The following is a 14,350-nucleotide window of genomic DNA, read 5'->3' on the forward strand; positions in this document are numbered from 1 at the left end:
GCAACAAAAAATCAGAAATCAACGCGCGATAGCGAGCGCCATTGACCGTAACGTTGCGATTTTGATCATCTTTGAAGAAGTACGGACCAATGATGCTTCCAGCGTGTAAACCGCACCAAACCATGCATTTTTCTGGGTGCATTGGCGAATCTTGTATTGCCTCGATCCAAATGCGGCAATTTTGCTCATTAACATACCCATTTAACCAGAAATGAGCTTCGTCACTGAACACAATTTTTCGGTAAAGAAGTGGATTTTCGGCAAGTTGTTCTAAGGCCCATTCACCAAAAATTCGACGCTGCAGTAAGTCGTTCGGCTTCAATTCTTGTACGAGCTGTATTTTGTAAGACTTTACACCAAGATCCTTTCGTAAAATCTTCCATGTAGTCGAATAACACAAGCTCAATTGTTGCGAACGGCGTCGAATTGACATTTCACGGTCTTCAACTAAACTGCACAATGGTCCGCTAAGGCAAAAAGTGGAACTTAATTCCATAGCGCCTTTTTCCTTCATCCTAGCTTAAAAGTGTCTTCGGAACAATTGTTGGTATGAATGACCCGCATAATCGCAAATTGTCAAAAAGTATGAAAAGTTTACTATACTAAAATAAAAAAAAAAATTAACTTTCTTTTTGTAAAGAGATAGAAGAATAGTTTGTTCAGCAAAGTTGTAGAAGATTCAAAAATATGAAACTTTGTTGAACAAATGAAAATCCTATCTTTCTTCGGTACAAAGTTATAAAATATATTACATGGAACTTACTTAAAAGTTAGTTTTTTGTACTTAACTTTTGTTAGTTGCATTTTACACGAAAGTATTGTTCGGAGGAATTGTTAGGGCACACAAAACATACATTTTTGCTAATGGTCATATATCTCTAGGACTTTTCCTTACAAAGGTATGTCATATTTTAGCTTATTTTTTCGATAACTTCAAGAATGTAAAAGTTGAAAAGGGGCAAGTGGAATCATGATGTCAATACTTTTCCTTGAAGTTAAGCAGAAGTACTATAAACTCCTTTAGGTTTCATTTGTCTCAATCCACCCATATTAGAGTACGGCGAGCATATGTTACAGTAGGTTTTCATATATCCAATATACTAACTTTTTTGTGTTAAGAGATAGAGGAATGGTTAATTCGGAAAAGTTTTAGAACGTGCAAAAACATGAATCTTTGCTGAACAAACGAAATCACTATCTTCATTGGGTACAGAGTTACAGAGTATTTTCTGTAAAAGTTACGTAAAAGTTAATTTTTTGCATTTAACTTTTGTTAGCTACATTTCACAAGAAAACGTTGTTCTAAAGAAGCATTTGGGCATACAAAACACACGTTTTTGTTGAAGACCACACATCTCCATTACCGAAGACACTTTTAAGCTAGGATGAAGGTAAAAGGCTCTATGGAATTAAGTTCCACTTTTGCTTTTTTGGACCACTGTGCACTGGCTGACACGGCAGCAATATTTTCTTCTGTACGCACTCTATGTATACTTGTTGTTGGGTTTATAACCAATAGAGTAAAACTGGTTTGAAATTTCGTCACAATAGCTTGAATAGCTTGCTCAGTAGGTCGTTAATGGTGACCATAAAATGGTCATAATGCGCGAAAAACATATTTCACAGAGGACGAATTTTGGTAATAAAATTCGATTATTTGTAAGCGTTGTTCAGGCGTAAGTCTGTTCATGGTGAAATGGCAAACCAAACTGAGTACATTAGACTTTGACAGCTGTCAGAATTCCCGTGTGAACTGTCAAATCTGAATACACGAAAAACCAAATAGCAAAAAAATCACCCTTTACAAAGACTATTCCACTGATGGCTTGTCTCTTTTCTTTACTCTGGAGGGGGGTGTGGGATCCAATTCAAATGAAACACTTTTTGTGAAAATTTTTTTTTTTGGAAAATAGTTTGAATTAATCGGAATGTCGCAAAAAAGCCAAAAATCGACCCCAAACGCCATTTTTAAATCGAAGGTGGCAACTTTCGACTTCTGGAAAGCAACCCAAAATGGCCGAATAGCACCCATTATGGGTACTTCTAGATCCAAAAACAAATAAATTGAAGATTTTAGCTTCTTAATATATATCATTCTCCTAATACCAGTGACCAGCGTTTCCTTGAAATATTGGAAAACTGGCTTGAGGAATTTCTTGATTTTAGTAAATTGAACATATTGGCTGGTGATTTCAATATTAACTGGCGTGATGATGCAAATTCGAATCATTTGAAGCGCTTAGTTGAATCTTTCAATTTAAAACAAAGTGTTGACGAATATACGCGCATTTCTCAGCGAAGTAGAACTTTGATTGATCATGTTTATTCCAATTTTGATTCTATTCGTTCAGTTACGAATTCCGACTTGAAAATAACCGATCATGAGACATTGATGATTAATGTATTAGATATAATGAATGATTATAATGATTTAATAAAATTGAAATGCTGGAGAAAATATTCGAAACAGGCTGTTTCGAATCTTGTTGAAAGAAGCTTGGATTTTCCAATCGCGGGCCGTAATTTAGATGATTCGGCAGCTGTTCTTACAAACATCTTGAAAACGTGTACGAATCAATTAGTTGAACACAAATTAGTTTCTCTGAAAAACTCGAACAGCTGGTACAATTTTGATCTTTTGCGCCTTAAACGCAAGAGGGATAAATTGTACAAAAAGTTTTGTAGGTCTAACAGGCAGAATCATTGGAAGGAGTACACGATCGCGCGTAATAAGTATTCACAAACGTTAAAAAAGACGCGTTGTGAATATATACAGAGGAAGATTATTCAGCATCAATACAACAGCAAAGAGTTATGGAAAATTTTGAAATCTTTATTAAAACCTAGTAATAATAAACCGCGGTCCATAACTTTTGATGGCACATTAGAACAAACAGAACAAGTAATTGCTAGTAAGTTCAATGATTATTTCATCAATAGTGTTTCATTGATCAATCAATCAATTGAACTGGTCGATGAACCGGATGAAATAAAACAGCCGACTAACGTTAATAGTAGATTTGATGGTTTTCACCCAATCACAATGGATGACCTTAAAAATATTTGTTTTTCATTAGGTAAAACGGCTGGAGTAGACAATGTAAATGCTAGGGTCATTCAAGATTGCTTCAATGTTATTGGTCACACTCTGCTGAACCTTATTAATAAATCATTGCTAACTGGGTACGTGCCTAAAGTGTGGAAAGAATCGTTGGTTGTTCCGATTCAAAAGGTTGCTGGAACGATTAAAGCCGAAGAGTTTCGTCCCATCAACATGTTACACACGTTAGAAAAGATATTAGAACTTGTTGTTAAAGGTCAGCTGTTAGAATATTTAAATAGTAACTCGTTATTAATTCCGGAACAATCTGGCTACCGGGAAGGCCATTCGTGTGAAACCGCGTTGAACTTAGTACTAGCAAAATGGAAAGACAACTTAGAGAATAGAGACACAATATTTGCTGTTTTTTTGGATCTAAAACGCGCTTTTGAGACAATTTCTAGGCCCTTATTGTTGAACACAATCAAGCGCTTTGGAATTTCGAGTACTGCATTCAGATGGTTTGAGAGCTATTTGTCTGACAGAACTCAACGGACTGTTTTTAATGATTCGGTATCTAGTCCCGTGGAGAATGATCTTGGAGTTCCACAGGGAAGTGTATTAGGGCCCCTTTTGTTCATTATGTATATAAATGACATGCGACGAGTTTTACGTTTTTGTGATATCAATCTTTTTGCCGACGACACCGTATTATTCATTGCAGCTAAGAATGTAGAAGAAGCCGTTTCACACTTGAACGAAGATTTACGTTCTCTAAACAGATGGTTGAAGTATAAGCAATTGAAATTAAATATAGATAAAACTAAATATATGATTTTCTCGCGCACCGTTGTAAATGACAATGTCTCTGTTTTGATTGATGATGAGGCAATTGGTCGCGTTCGGGAGATTAAATATCTTGGCGTGATTATTGATGACAACCTAAAGTTCAACGCTCACATTGACAATGTCATCAAGAAAATTGCCAAAAAGTATGGAATTCTATGCCGTTTGAAAAACGAATTAACGATTAGTAGTAAAATACAGCTATACAAGTCAATCATCTCTCCACATTTGGATTTTTGCCCTACCTTTTTGTTTTTGGCCAATAACACACAATTATTGAGGTTACAGCGTTTGCAGAATAGAATAATGCGTTTGATTTTAAATTGTGATAGATTAACTTCCTCTACCTTTATGTTGGACGCTTTGCAATGGTTATCCGTGAAGCAACGAATTGTTTATTTGTCTATGGTGTTCATTTTCAAAATAATTAATGGTTTGCTACCTCAATATTTGTGTGATCGAATTGAAAGAGGAAGAGATTTTCATAGATATAACACTAGAAACGCGGATGAACCAAGAACACCTTTCTTTCTAACAAGAGCTTCACAAAATTCATTGTTTTATAAAGGTATAATTTTTTTCAATTCGATGCCAAGACATGTTAAACGTGCACCAACGCTTGCGGAGTTCAAGAGACAATGTATTTCACACGTGAAAGTTTCTGTTGTACAGAACGAAAATTAAAACTTTTATAAAATGACGAGAGTTTATCTGACGAAGTTTAAATAACGGATTTATTTTGGATGAACTATTTATTTTTGGAACCTATCTATTTATTTATTGTTCTATTGAAGAATGTAACTGACGAAGTTTTTACGAACGGATCTGATTGTGTTGTAAAATTTTATTCATATTTTATATTAGATCTTTTTTAATATGTAATGTAATAACAAAAACTACTGTGTTCGTCACGGTGGTGATGATGGATTTTTTCCTTTATGTTGTTGTAGCTTTAAAAAATAATAGAAAGTGACTACATAAGTTTGAGCCTCGCGCGCGGAATTCAGATATAAATGGATTCTTTAACAATGCTTAGAGAAAAATCATGAAGTAGTTGTGGTTAGTCTGGCTGAAGGTCATGAAAACCCTGTGCTAGTTTTGTGTAGCTCTATAGCTCTTCACATTCTTACCGATGTGAATCAAGTAATCAGTTTTTGAAGAAATTTATATCTGGAGGTAAAATCAGTTCGTTTTTTTTTTTTTGTATAACTGATTTAAATGTGACTACATTAATTATCTATAGATAAATCGTCCAGCTCAAACCTTTGTAGGGGTATGTGGCGGGACCATCATCATCATCATCATCAACCATTCCTGAGAATCCTCATGCCCCTAGTGAAGATTACTTTTTCAGAGAAGAGGGGGGATCTCTGGCAGCACGTCTATCGTTAGCACGTGGCTAACGTTCGTGGTTGTGGTAGATGCGTGATCGTGTGGATGATTTGTATGGATAGGTGACTCAATGCGGTGAATGGTTGTAGATAGGAGCGACACTTTTGTGCAACAACTATTGATATGTCACGAATTGGTCTCATTAAAGTTCATTGCCTTTTTGTGAACGTGAATGTAACGAACACTTTCCGAATGCTTTTCGAATTTATTTTTATTATTGCTTTTTTTACGTTTTCTACGTTAAAATATTTGAAAACTGCAGCTATAGAAGGCAGTCAACCGAAATCTTCTATACATGCCCTAATATTAATTATTGTATTTTATAATTCATTTTTATTGATCTCACATCATATTTACATTATCATATCTATATTATTATATTAATCCAATTAAATCATGGTCACATTACTTATCAAAGTGAATCATGATCAAAACCCACCCCACTTTTTTGTGGAATTTGAAACAAGTCTTTGTGAAATATCATTTAACCGCATTTGGTATCGTTTGACATCACAATTTCAAAATGGAAAAATTTTGAGTTGTGCCGGTGCTGCGCGAAACCGACGATATCCCCATTTGACTGTAAGGACGTGGCCGGCGCAGTTATTGGTCTATAAAAAATCGGGTCATGCACAGTGCGAAGAAATTACCACTCCCAGTCGTTCTTTCAGTTGATTCATTGTGCATCTTGAGTGGCTCGGACCCATCACGGAATAACAACCATTGATATGTACAGTCAGAACTAAGCTAAGCTAGTGAAAATTACTTTTTCACAGACTCAAATGAGTTTTCTATCACTAGGGAAAAAAATAATGATGAAAAAGCTAACAACAACTTTTCCTTCGCTTTTATGGATCAGTGTCATCTATATATAGAGGCATTTCATGGAAAATAAATACAAATAAATATTTTTTTAGGATGTCATTTCCGATTTCGTTGTTATAAATTATCGCTAAGAGCATTATACAAATCCAACGCGCTGTTTTTGTGGTAAAATCAACTATTCAATCGATTATACCTGCCATGCTATCATACCTACCTATATTATTTCCCAGCCAAATAGCTGCTATAACTACACGCAAATGTTTAACTTATTATTCGAACTAAATTTCTATTTTTAACAACGGCTTTCACCCGTTAACATTCAAGTTCATTAAGGAAACAATGTGTGCAGTAGGAAAAGCGAAAATAAACCGAACTGGAAATATGATACAGATTTGGAAAAATATGCCGCATCCCGACGCGACTTGAACCCGCAATCTCCCAACTTTAACCCGCAAATCCGCAATCCCGGAGATTGCGGGTTCAAGTCCCGTCGGGATCCGGTATATTTTTCCGAATCTGTATCATATTTCCAGTTCGCTTATTTTTCGCTTTCCCCACTGTACACATTGTCTGCTTAATGAACTTTAACTTATTACTTAGAGAGTAATTAAAAAAATATTTTCCTTCGTGTAACAGATCTATTACCTTACAAGTAATAAATTTTTTCTCCGGTTGAGTAACAACCCTTACTGTCATATAATTTGCACATGTAATGTGCATGTTTGATTAGTATCTAATAATAACCGTTACAACTACTTGCAAAACTTTTACTCACTACTTGAAGAGGTAAATGAAAAATTATTCTCATCCCCAGTCGATTTACAACACACACTGACTTAAATGAATTAGATCGCTGCATCAATACAAACACAGCAGATGATGTCTCGCTTATACATGCAACGCGGCTCTTGCTTGTATGTTCCCCTGCAAAAATGCATACAAGCGCGTAACTTCATTACTTTTTGGTTATCGGCATCTTAGCTGTAGCAACAACTATACATAAAACAATTTTGAAGTGAAGTGGTTAAGTTAAATAACTGTTGGTGTTAAGGTCCAGCTAACAACATGAATAACACTACGTACAAAATTAAATTTATTCGACTATTCCATGATAAAAAGAGTTCGAAGCAGCTGCGGAAAGTATCAGATAATAATATCCAAAACTTGAAAGCGATAAAGTATTCCAAATCATCGCAACTACCTAACGAGTTTCGTATTTGTACGTCATGTCGTCTGCATGTAGAGAAACTAGCTCTCTCTACGCGTCTTATTTTCTAAACCGTCTGATAGCGGGAATCGTCGCTGAGTTACGCATATTAGATTTCAATAGGGCCAGTATCAAAACGATTGATTATGTTACAAACACAGCGCGTTGAATTTGTGTCATGCTCTTAGCGTTAATTTATAACAATAACAGAAAAAACACAAAAAAAAATTGAGTGAAAATGACAAAATATTCAAACGTCCATAACTTTTTTGGTTTTCATTTTACCATCACCAAATTTTGACAGATAGTGATAAATATTATCGTCTTCAATGTGTAAAAAAAAAATATTTTTTTTAAGAAAGGGTGCTTTTGGAGATATTTTAGATTTTGTGACAATTTGGAATATTTGGCCCGGAAAAAAAAATTTCACGGTGTATATATCTTATTTAGAATCGCAATTTGATTACCTACAATTTTGCTGAAGACAACATTTCAATCAAACAAGTCGTTTTTCTGATACAAAAAATTTCATTCATCAGTCACATGTTTGGATAGGCCCTTTTGAAACAGCAGTCGTGAGTCTACATGAAGAACTGATAGCAAAGAATGACCTCTTTATCAACTGGAAACAACTGTGCAAAGTTTCGGCGAAATCGGAAATGGTCGATCAGAATCGATTTGCGAAGTAGCGTGGACTTGCTCTACTACAGTACTACACTGATATAGACGAAAGAAAGTCCTTTTCACCCCTTTTCTAATAATGTGTCCGTTGAAAATGTTCCATGAATAATATACTGGGTTACTTCAGATATAGTGCGATTAGATTTAACAAAAAAACCTAAATTAATCCACCTAGCGGTCAGTCTCAGCCTTTCTCAGTCAAACTTATTATTTGTAAAAATTGATTTACATGAATGCTTAAATCCAAAAAGGTATATTCACTCTTTGGGTTCTAAAATATTGATGTTGTAATTGAAGTATAAAATATGAAATTTGACGTAATGTTTGTGCTTCAGAAATAGCGAAATATAAGAAATGACTCCTAATTTCGAACAATTCAATAGAACGGTACCACATTTAAATCATGTTGAGGCCATTTATATATTGATCAAAGCAGCTATAGTGCTGAACAGTCTTTGAATTTCTTTTCTTTACAAAACTTTTGAACAGTATATCAAATTTTTATGAAGTTTGTTTTTTATAAGTTTGAGAGATGACTCGTTTGTATGACACTAGTTATGTTCAAATAAGTCGTGTAATATTCGAGATAATAGACTTTCGTTGTTTTACAAACTAAAACATAACGGTTGCTTAAGTTTGATTACAATCAAATGAAAAGGGAACGTATGGGGGAACCAAACTTTGAAACCACGTGTTCAATCATGATTCATCAGTTAACCCTTAACTATCCCGTTCGTTCGATATCAATATTGTTCAAATCGATTGTGTAGCTTCTAAGATAATAAAGTTTCATGATTTTCACATTTTGATACATTACAGACGAAGTTACAGTACGATTACAGCAAAATTCAATATGGTGTTGTGAGGCAGCTAGACCTTTCATTTGATACTTATTCTGTGGAAATCGGGTCAACCATCTCTGAGAAAATCGAGTGTGATTGGGAGAGCGTTACACACACACATGCAGAATATGCTCAGCTCGTCGAACTCAGTTGAGTGGTCTACGACATTTGGCCCTTTTGAGCACTTTTATACCTTTAGTTTTTGCAGTGATTGCTATACCTTTTTAGGAGAAAGGCAAAAAGTGAAATGATAGAAATGACTTTTAATTTCAACTTCAATCTCGGGTAAGGCCGTAAACATTGAAATAGTACAATATTAAATTTAAATGATGTTAAGGTCACATATTTTGATCGTAGCTATAATTTTAAACAGTCTGCGGGTTTCGTTTCTTTTGCATTACTTTCAAACGACATGTTTAAACATTATGAAATTCATTGTTTAAGGGTTTGAAAGCCCATTTATTTGAATTCAACTATGTTCATAGCTCCTGAGATATAAGAGAGTTTTTCACATTCTGACGCAGCGCCAAAACTAAAAGTTTGATTACAATGAAATTCAATAGCAACCTAAGCGGCAAGTAGACCCTTCATTTGACACCAAGATAGAAAGAATCGGTCAGACCATCTCTGAGAAAAGTGAGTACGAAAATAAAAGGTGCCCATACACACGTACACACCCACACACAAACATATACACCTATACATGCATATATGCAGAAAATGCTCGATTCGCCAAACTGAGTCGAGAAGTATATGACATTCAGCCATTTGGATCACTTTTCTACCTTTTAGTTAGCCAGTGATCGTTAGGAGAAAGTCAATATGTTAACTTTCATTATGTGATTTCACATTTTTATGAATTACGGACACAGTTACAATCCGATTGCAATGAAATTCAATAGCAACCTAGGAGGCAACTAGACCTTTCATTTGACACTTATTTTGTGAAAATCGGTTCAGCCATCACTGAGAAAAATGAGTGAGTTTAGACAACCTCAGGATAACTTTTCTTTACATAACTTTTGAACCATATGTTCAATCATAACGAAATTCAAAAGTTAAGGGTTCTGGGGACAGCCCAATCATTTGAAACCAGTTTTCTTGAAATCGGTTGTGTGGTTTCTGAGATATTGATGTTTCATGATTTTTACATTTTGATACATAACCTTTAAACTAAAAATCCGATTACAATGAAATTCAATAGCAACCTATTACGCAACTAGACCTTTCATTTGCAATTAATTTTATGAAAATCGGTCCAGCCATCTCTGAGAAAAGTGAGTGAGAAAAAAAGTTGCACATACACACACACACACACATACACACATACACACATACACACACATACATACATACAGAAAATGCTCAGTTCGTCGAAAAAGGTCGAGTGGTATATGACATTCGGCCATTCCCTTACTAGGAGAAGGGCAAAATGTTCGAGTCGACAACGTTTTGATGATTTCAACTTAATTTTAGTTTTAGACAACATGCATCTCTGATTTTAACATAATTTATATAAAAAAAATGATAGCTTTCGAATGGTGTTAGAATTTTAAGTGTAGGTGGGTGAGCATCTATCCAAAAATCATGTTTTTAAAAAAAATCAGAATTCCACATGGCAATCGCTTGTTTTGATGTTTGCTCAAAAATGCCCCATTTATTTTTTTCCCAATGATATGATGGTTTAAGTAATTTCGCGAAGCAAGTCAAGAACAAGAGCAATTTTGCTGACCCAAATATTAACGAAAAGCGAATGGTAAAAATGTATCAGTTTCTAGTTAACGAGGGGTTCATCAATTTGGTTAACCAAATGCAGTTTTTTTACTTATTCAACACAGGGTTTCAAATAAACATAACATGAATCGTTTTCAAGACCTTTATGTAAATAATGGGCCGGTCTGTATGGGAATTGCTTATCATAAAGATCTTGTTCATTTCAGCTCACCATCGTTGGAAACTTGTAATAAAAAGTTGTAACGATTGATCAATGTCATGTTGGATTGTACAATTCATTTTACTGGATTGAGATAATTGCAAAGTGATTGAGCAATTGTAATAAACCTGTTTGAAAAGTCACTCTTTTACAAGCCATTCAATTGCTCCATTCATTTGAATAGTTATTGAATGAAGAAAATTTTCTGCAGAAACCATGTTGCATTTTGTTTGATGATTGATTTTCATAGCTAACATCATTGAAAACTAACAAAAGTATTTTTGTAACTCGTAATCCCAAGATGCGACAATGAATGTAAAAATTGCCAAAAACGAAAGAATTGATACTCGATTTTGCCATTTTTTAAAATGTTTGGCACTTAGACTTGATTCCAACAAGCTCTACACGAAATATAACTCTCCATCGCATTATAATTCGGTCACTGCAGTGCCTGTTTGCCGATTCACAAACATTACGATGCGACTATTAGCTGTTGCGACTACTCAGACAAGTTAACACACAGGTCATTGACCCAACCAAACCAGTTACCCACAGCACCAGGTAATGAAGTTGGAGAGTTAAAACACTACTGCAAATATTCCAATTTGAATATAATATGTATCTAACCGGCTTCGCAACATATAGAAACCAATATTTTGCCAAGCGAAACGTTTTACTCACCTTCTGTCGTAGCTCCCTAACGGTTTCCTCGGTCAGTCCCTGCTGACAGGCATACATAAGCGTTGTGCATCCTTCGGAGAGGCGTCCTGCTGCTGGCAGCACCGCTGCGGTCGAGGACTTTCGTGCACTTCTACTCCGGTTGACCACCGCGTCTGTGCCGGCCGTTGGCCTTCCGGTTGCCCTGAGCACTGGCAGCTGTAATTGATTGTTCGGGTTCGCCGGCGAAGGATTGCGGCTTGCCGGTGGGGTCGGGGACGGCGGCTCGACTGTGACGACCAGGATATCCTGGTCACTTTGCTCCTTAAACTTGACCGTATGCCTCGGTACGGAACCGTTTTTCGGACGTTTGCTCAGTGAGGTGGGTTTGTTCTTCACGGCGACGCCAGCAGTGGGACGAGTGACGCCCGGCTCGGGCGGGCTTACAGCTGGCGTCGGTACCACCGGGGTGCGGAGTTTACTCTTTGCCTCCATTTGGCAAATCGGCGAGCACTTTTCATTTTCGGTGGTTTTACTTACAATTTTCCACTAGCAGGAACTTTCACCGGAGAGTCAACACGTCACGGGATTTCACTTTGATAGGTAAAACTTATAACTATGGTGATCACTGGTTAACAATACTTCGAAAAAGTTAGGCTGGGTCCTCATAATTTAACAACATGTGGCTAAACAAAAATAACTTACGTGTGAAAAAGAAAAAGCTAGTGTGGCGCTCTGTGTATCACCTGCCATTACACTTGACTTTCCATACACGTTCCACTAGAGCTGCCACATTACTGTATATTTTAACATGAACATATTGCAGAAGGCAAAATACCACCGCTGATTTATAAACTACTCTATCACCTTACATTTACATTCCATCGATTACCACAAATACGACATTCAACGCTAATGTCATAGTGCAACATACCGATATCATTTATCAGCCGTTGCATCGATCACCACCCCTGCGGAGGAAAACTGCACCTGCCGGAGGACGACGACCGGTGGAAAGAAATATAGGAACTACCACAAGACAGTTCCTATACATTTCCTAGCGAATTCGAAGAACGGGTGGCCGCCACAGCACATGCAAACTCCCAACGGGGTGCTGGGCTGAAAAATGCCTGCCAGTGCAAAATGAGCATCTGACCTACAAAGTCTAGATTTATGTTTGGGTGTCGGTTGTTTTCATACACGGACACGGGGACACCTTTTCTCTCTTGACGCCGGCTGGAAATGGATGGCTTTGGAATGCGCATCCCGGAAAAATTATCAAGTTAATTGAGTATCTGGAATTTACTTCCCTAATATAGTTTATCACAAGGGATTAGTGGAATAGGGATTTTTGGGGACATAAACATAAGTTACCACGCGACTGGAGTGGTACAAGTGATTTGTCATAATATGGTACGAGTGGTTTGTCATAACATTAATTTTTGCTAGGCGTATCCACTGAAAAAGGCTACTGCAACTTTTCAATGGAGGCACCAGGTTGTTTTTGTTTGTGTGGTAAGAGGTAATGAATATGTGCAAATAATTTTTTTGCGCACAATGAAACAGAACCAAAGTTGGTAACCCAAGTTAGCATTGTGTTCAACGATGGACCGCCTGTTACTATTTTTTTGCATTCCGATATTACAACTGAATTATTATTATTTGGGATCGATTTGAATATGCAACTAGCTGCTTCATAATTAATTCCATTATATTATACAGTCGTTTGGAAGTTTCGGCATGTACCTTCGTAGCATGGCAAAACAGGTAAAAAGGGTCCTGAAGGCTTGTTCCGGATAACATTTTCTTACCTTCTAATATCTCATATGCATAGCGTCTCATGCAAACATTCCCACACACACACACACGCAACCAGTCAGTCCATTCCCTAACAGCCTTCAGTGTGTATCAAACTAATTAAATTAAATACTAGTTTCAAACCTCACAGTCTAATGAAATTCAAACAATCTGTCTGCTCACTTGGCTCCGATGTCATCGCTTCTCTAATTCTATAATGGACTTCACTACGAGCCAGTAGTCTATGTTTACAAACGTGTACCTAACGTACGTATATCCCAGCGTGGGCAACTGTATACCGTTTGCTTGAAAGGTTGTGTCCCTACTAGTTATGCCCTGGTTTCAGAACCACCCGAGCGCACTTATCAGTTCAAATATTACTGCTAAAATATTGTTCATATGCCAATGTTCCCGATCCCAAAAGTGTGCAGGTCTATGGGGTTCATCCATTCATCAGACCCGGTCGGAGGAGACATCGGTTGTCCAGTCTCCAGTAATAAACAAATGGCAAATGCCGGTAGCCTTTCATGTGTACATTAGCGCAGACATAAGAGTGAAAACGAAAGTGGAAGTAAGCGTTGATGGATGTGTTTGGGATGTTCAAAGGAGGCAAGCAAAAATGATAAATTGTGTACACCACATACAGAAATTCATGCGGCTGAAAAGAGAGGAAACTTTTACGACACAATAAACTGAATCCGAACCCATTAGAAGTCCGCAACGGAGACGTCAGAATAGGAAGGTCGAACAAATTGAAACGAAGGTTGTGCGGAAACTGAGTGACGGTTGTTCCTTCCGAATGAATGAGTCGCATTAGAAGAAAAGTGCCGAAGAAAGCTCTTCCCAATTTTACTTTATCTTTTGAGCGATATGGGGTTTATTTTAAGATTAGTTTACAGTTATCACTGCTTTAATTCTGGAGCTAGATGACGATTGAAAGCCAGGTATTTTATTCAATTGAACGTATTTCGGTCTGAAGTTCATTGGTAACGATTAATTTTTATTTCTTGCTTTGACCTTTTTTCATCTTGATTGGATAAAAGGAAGTCTCTTTTCGGACTTTAAATAAGACATTCCAAAAGCTACTCTATCCCATCTCGATAATTGAATTTCTCGAAATTGTATGTACT

At 36.6% G+C, this 14,350-nt stretch overlaps 1 protein-coding gene across 3 annotated transcripts in view; it reads right to left on the reverse strand.

The window, feature by feature from the left end:
• Positions 1–14,350, reverse strand: part of LOC129728155 (ankyrin repeat domain-containing protein 12) — a 267,340-nt gene that overhangs the window by 87,750 nt on the left and 165,240 nt on the right. Inside the window, exon 2 of one of the 3 annotated variants that reach the window (XM_055686570.1) lies at positions 11,448–12,017. The exons of 1 other annotated variant lie outside the window; for it this stretch is intronic. In XM_055686570.1, the coding sequence (XP_055542545.1) occupies positions 11,448–11,918 (471 nt within the window). In that variant the 5' untranslated portion in view covers positions 11,919–12,017. Of the gene's footprint in view, positions 1–11,447; positions 12,481–14,350 lie in introns of those variants that run through there. One more of the 3 variants, XM_055686577.1, reaches the window with a different exon arrangement.

The sequence above is a fragment of the Wyeomyia smithii genome, chromosome 1 (genome assembly GCF_029784165.1).
Source record: "Wyeomyia smithii strain HCP4-BCI-WySm-NY-G18 chromosome 1, ASM2978416v1, whole genome shotgun sequence".
Classification (NCBI taxonomy): domain Eukaryota; kingdom Metazoa; phylum Arthropoda; class Insecta; order Diptera; family Culicidae; genus Wyeomyia; species Wyeomyia smithii.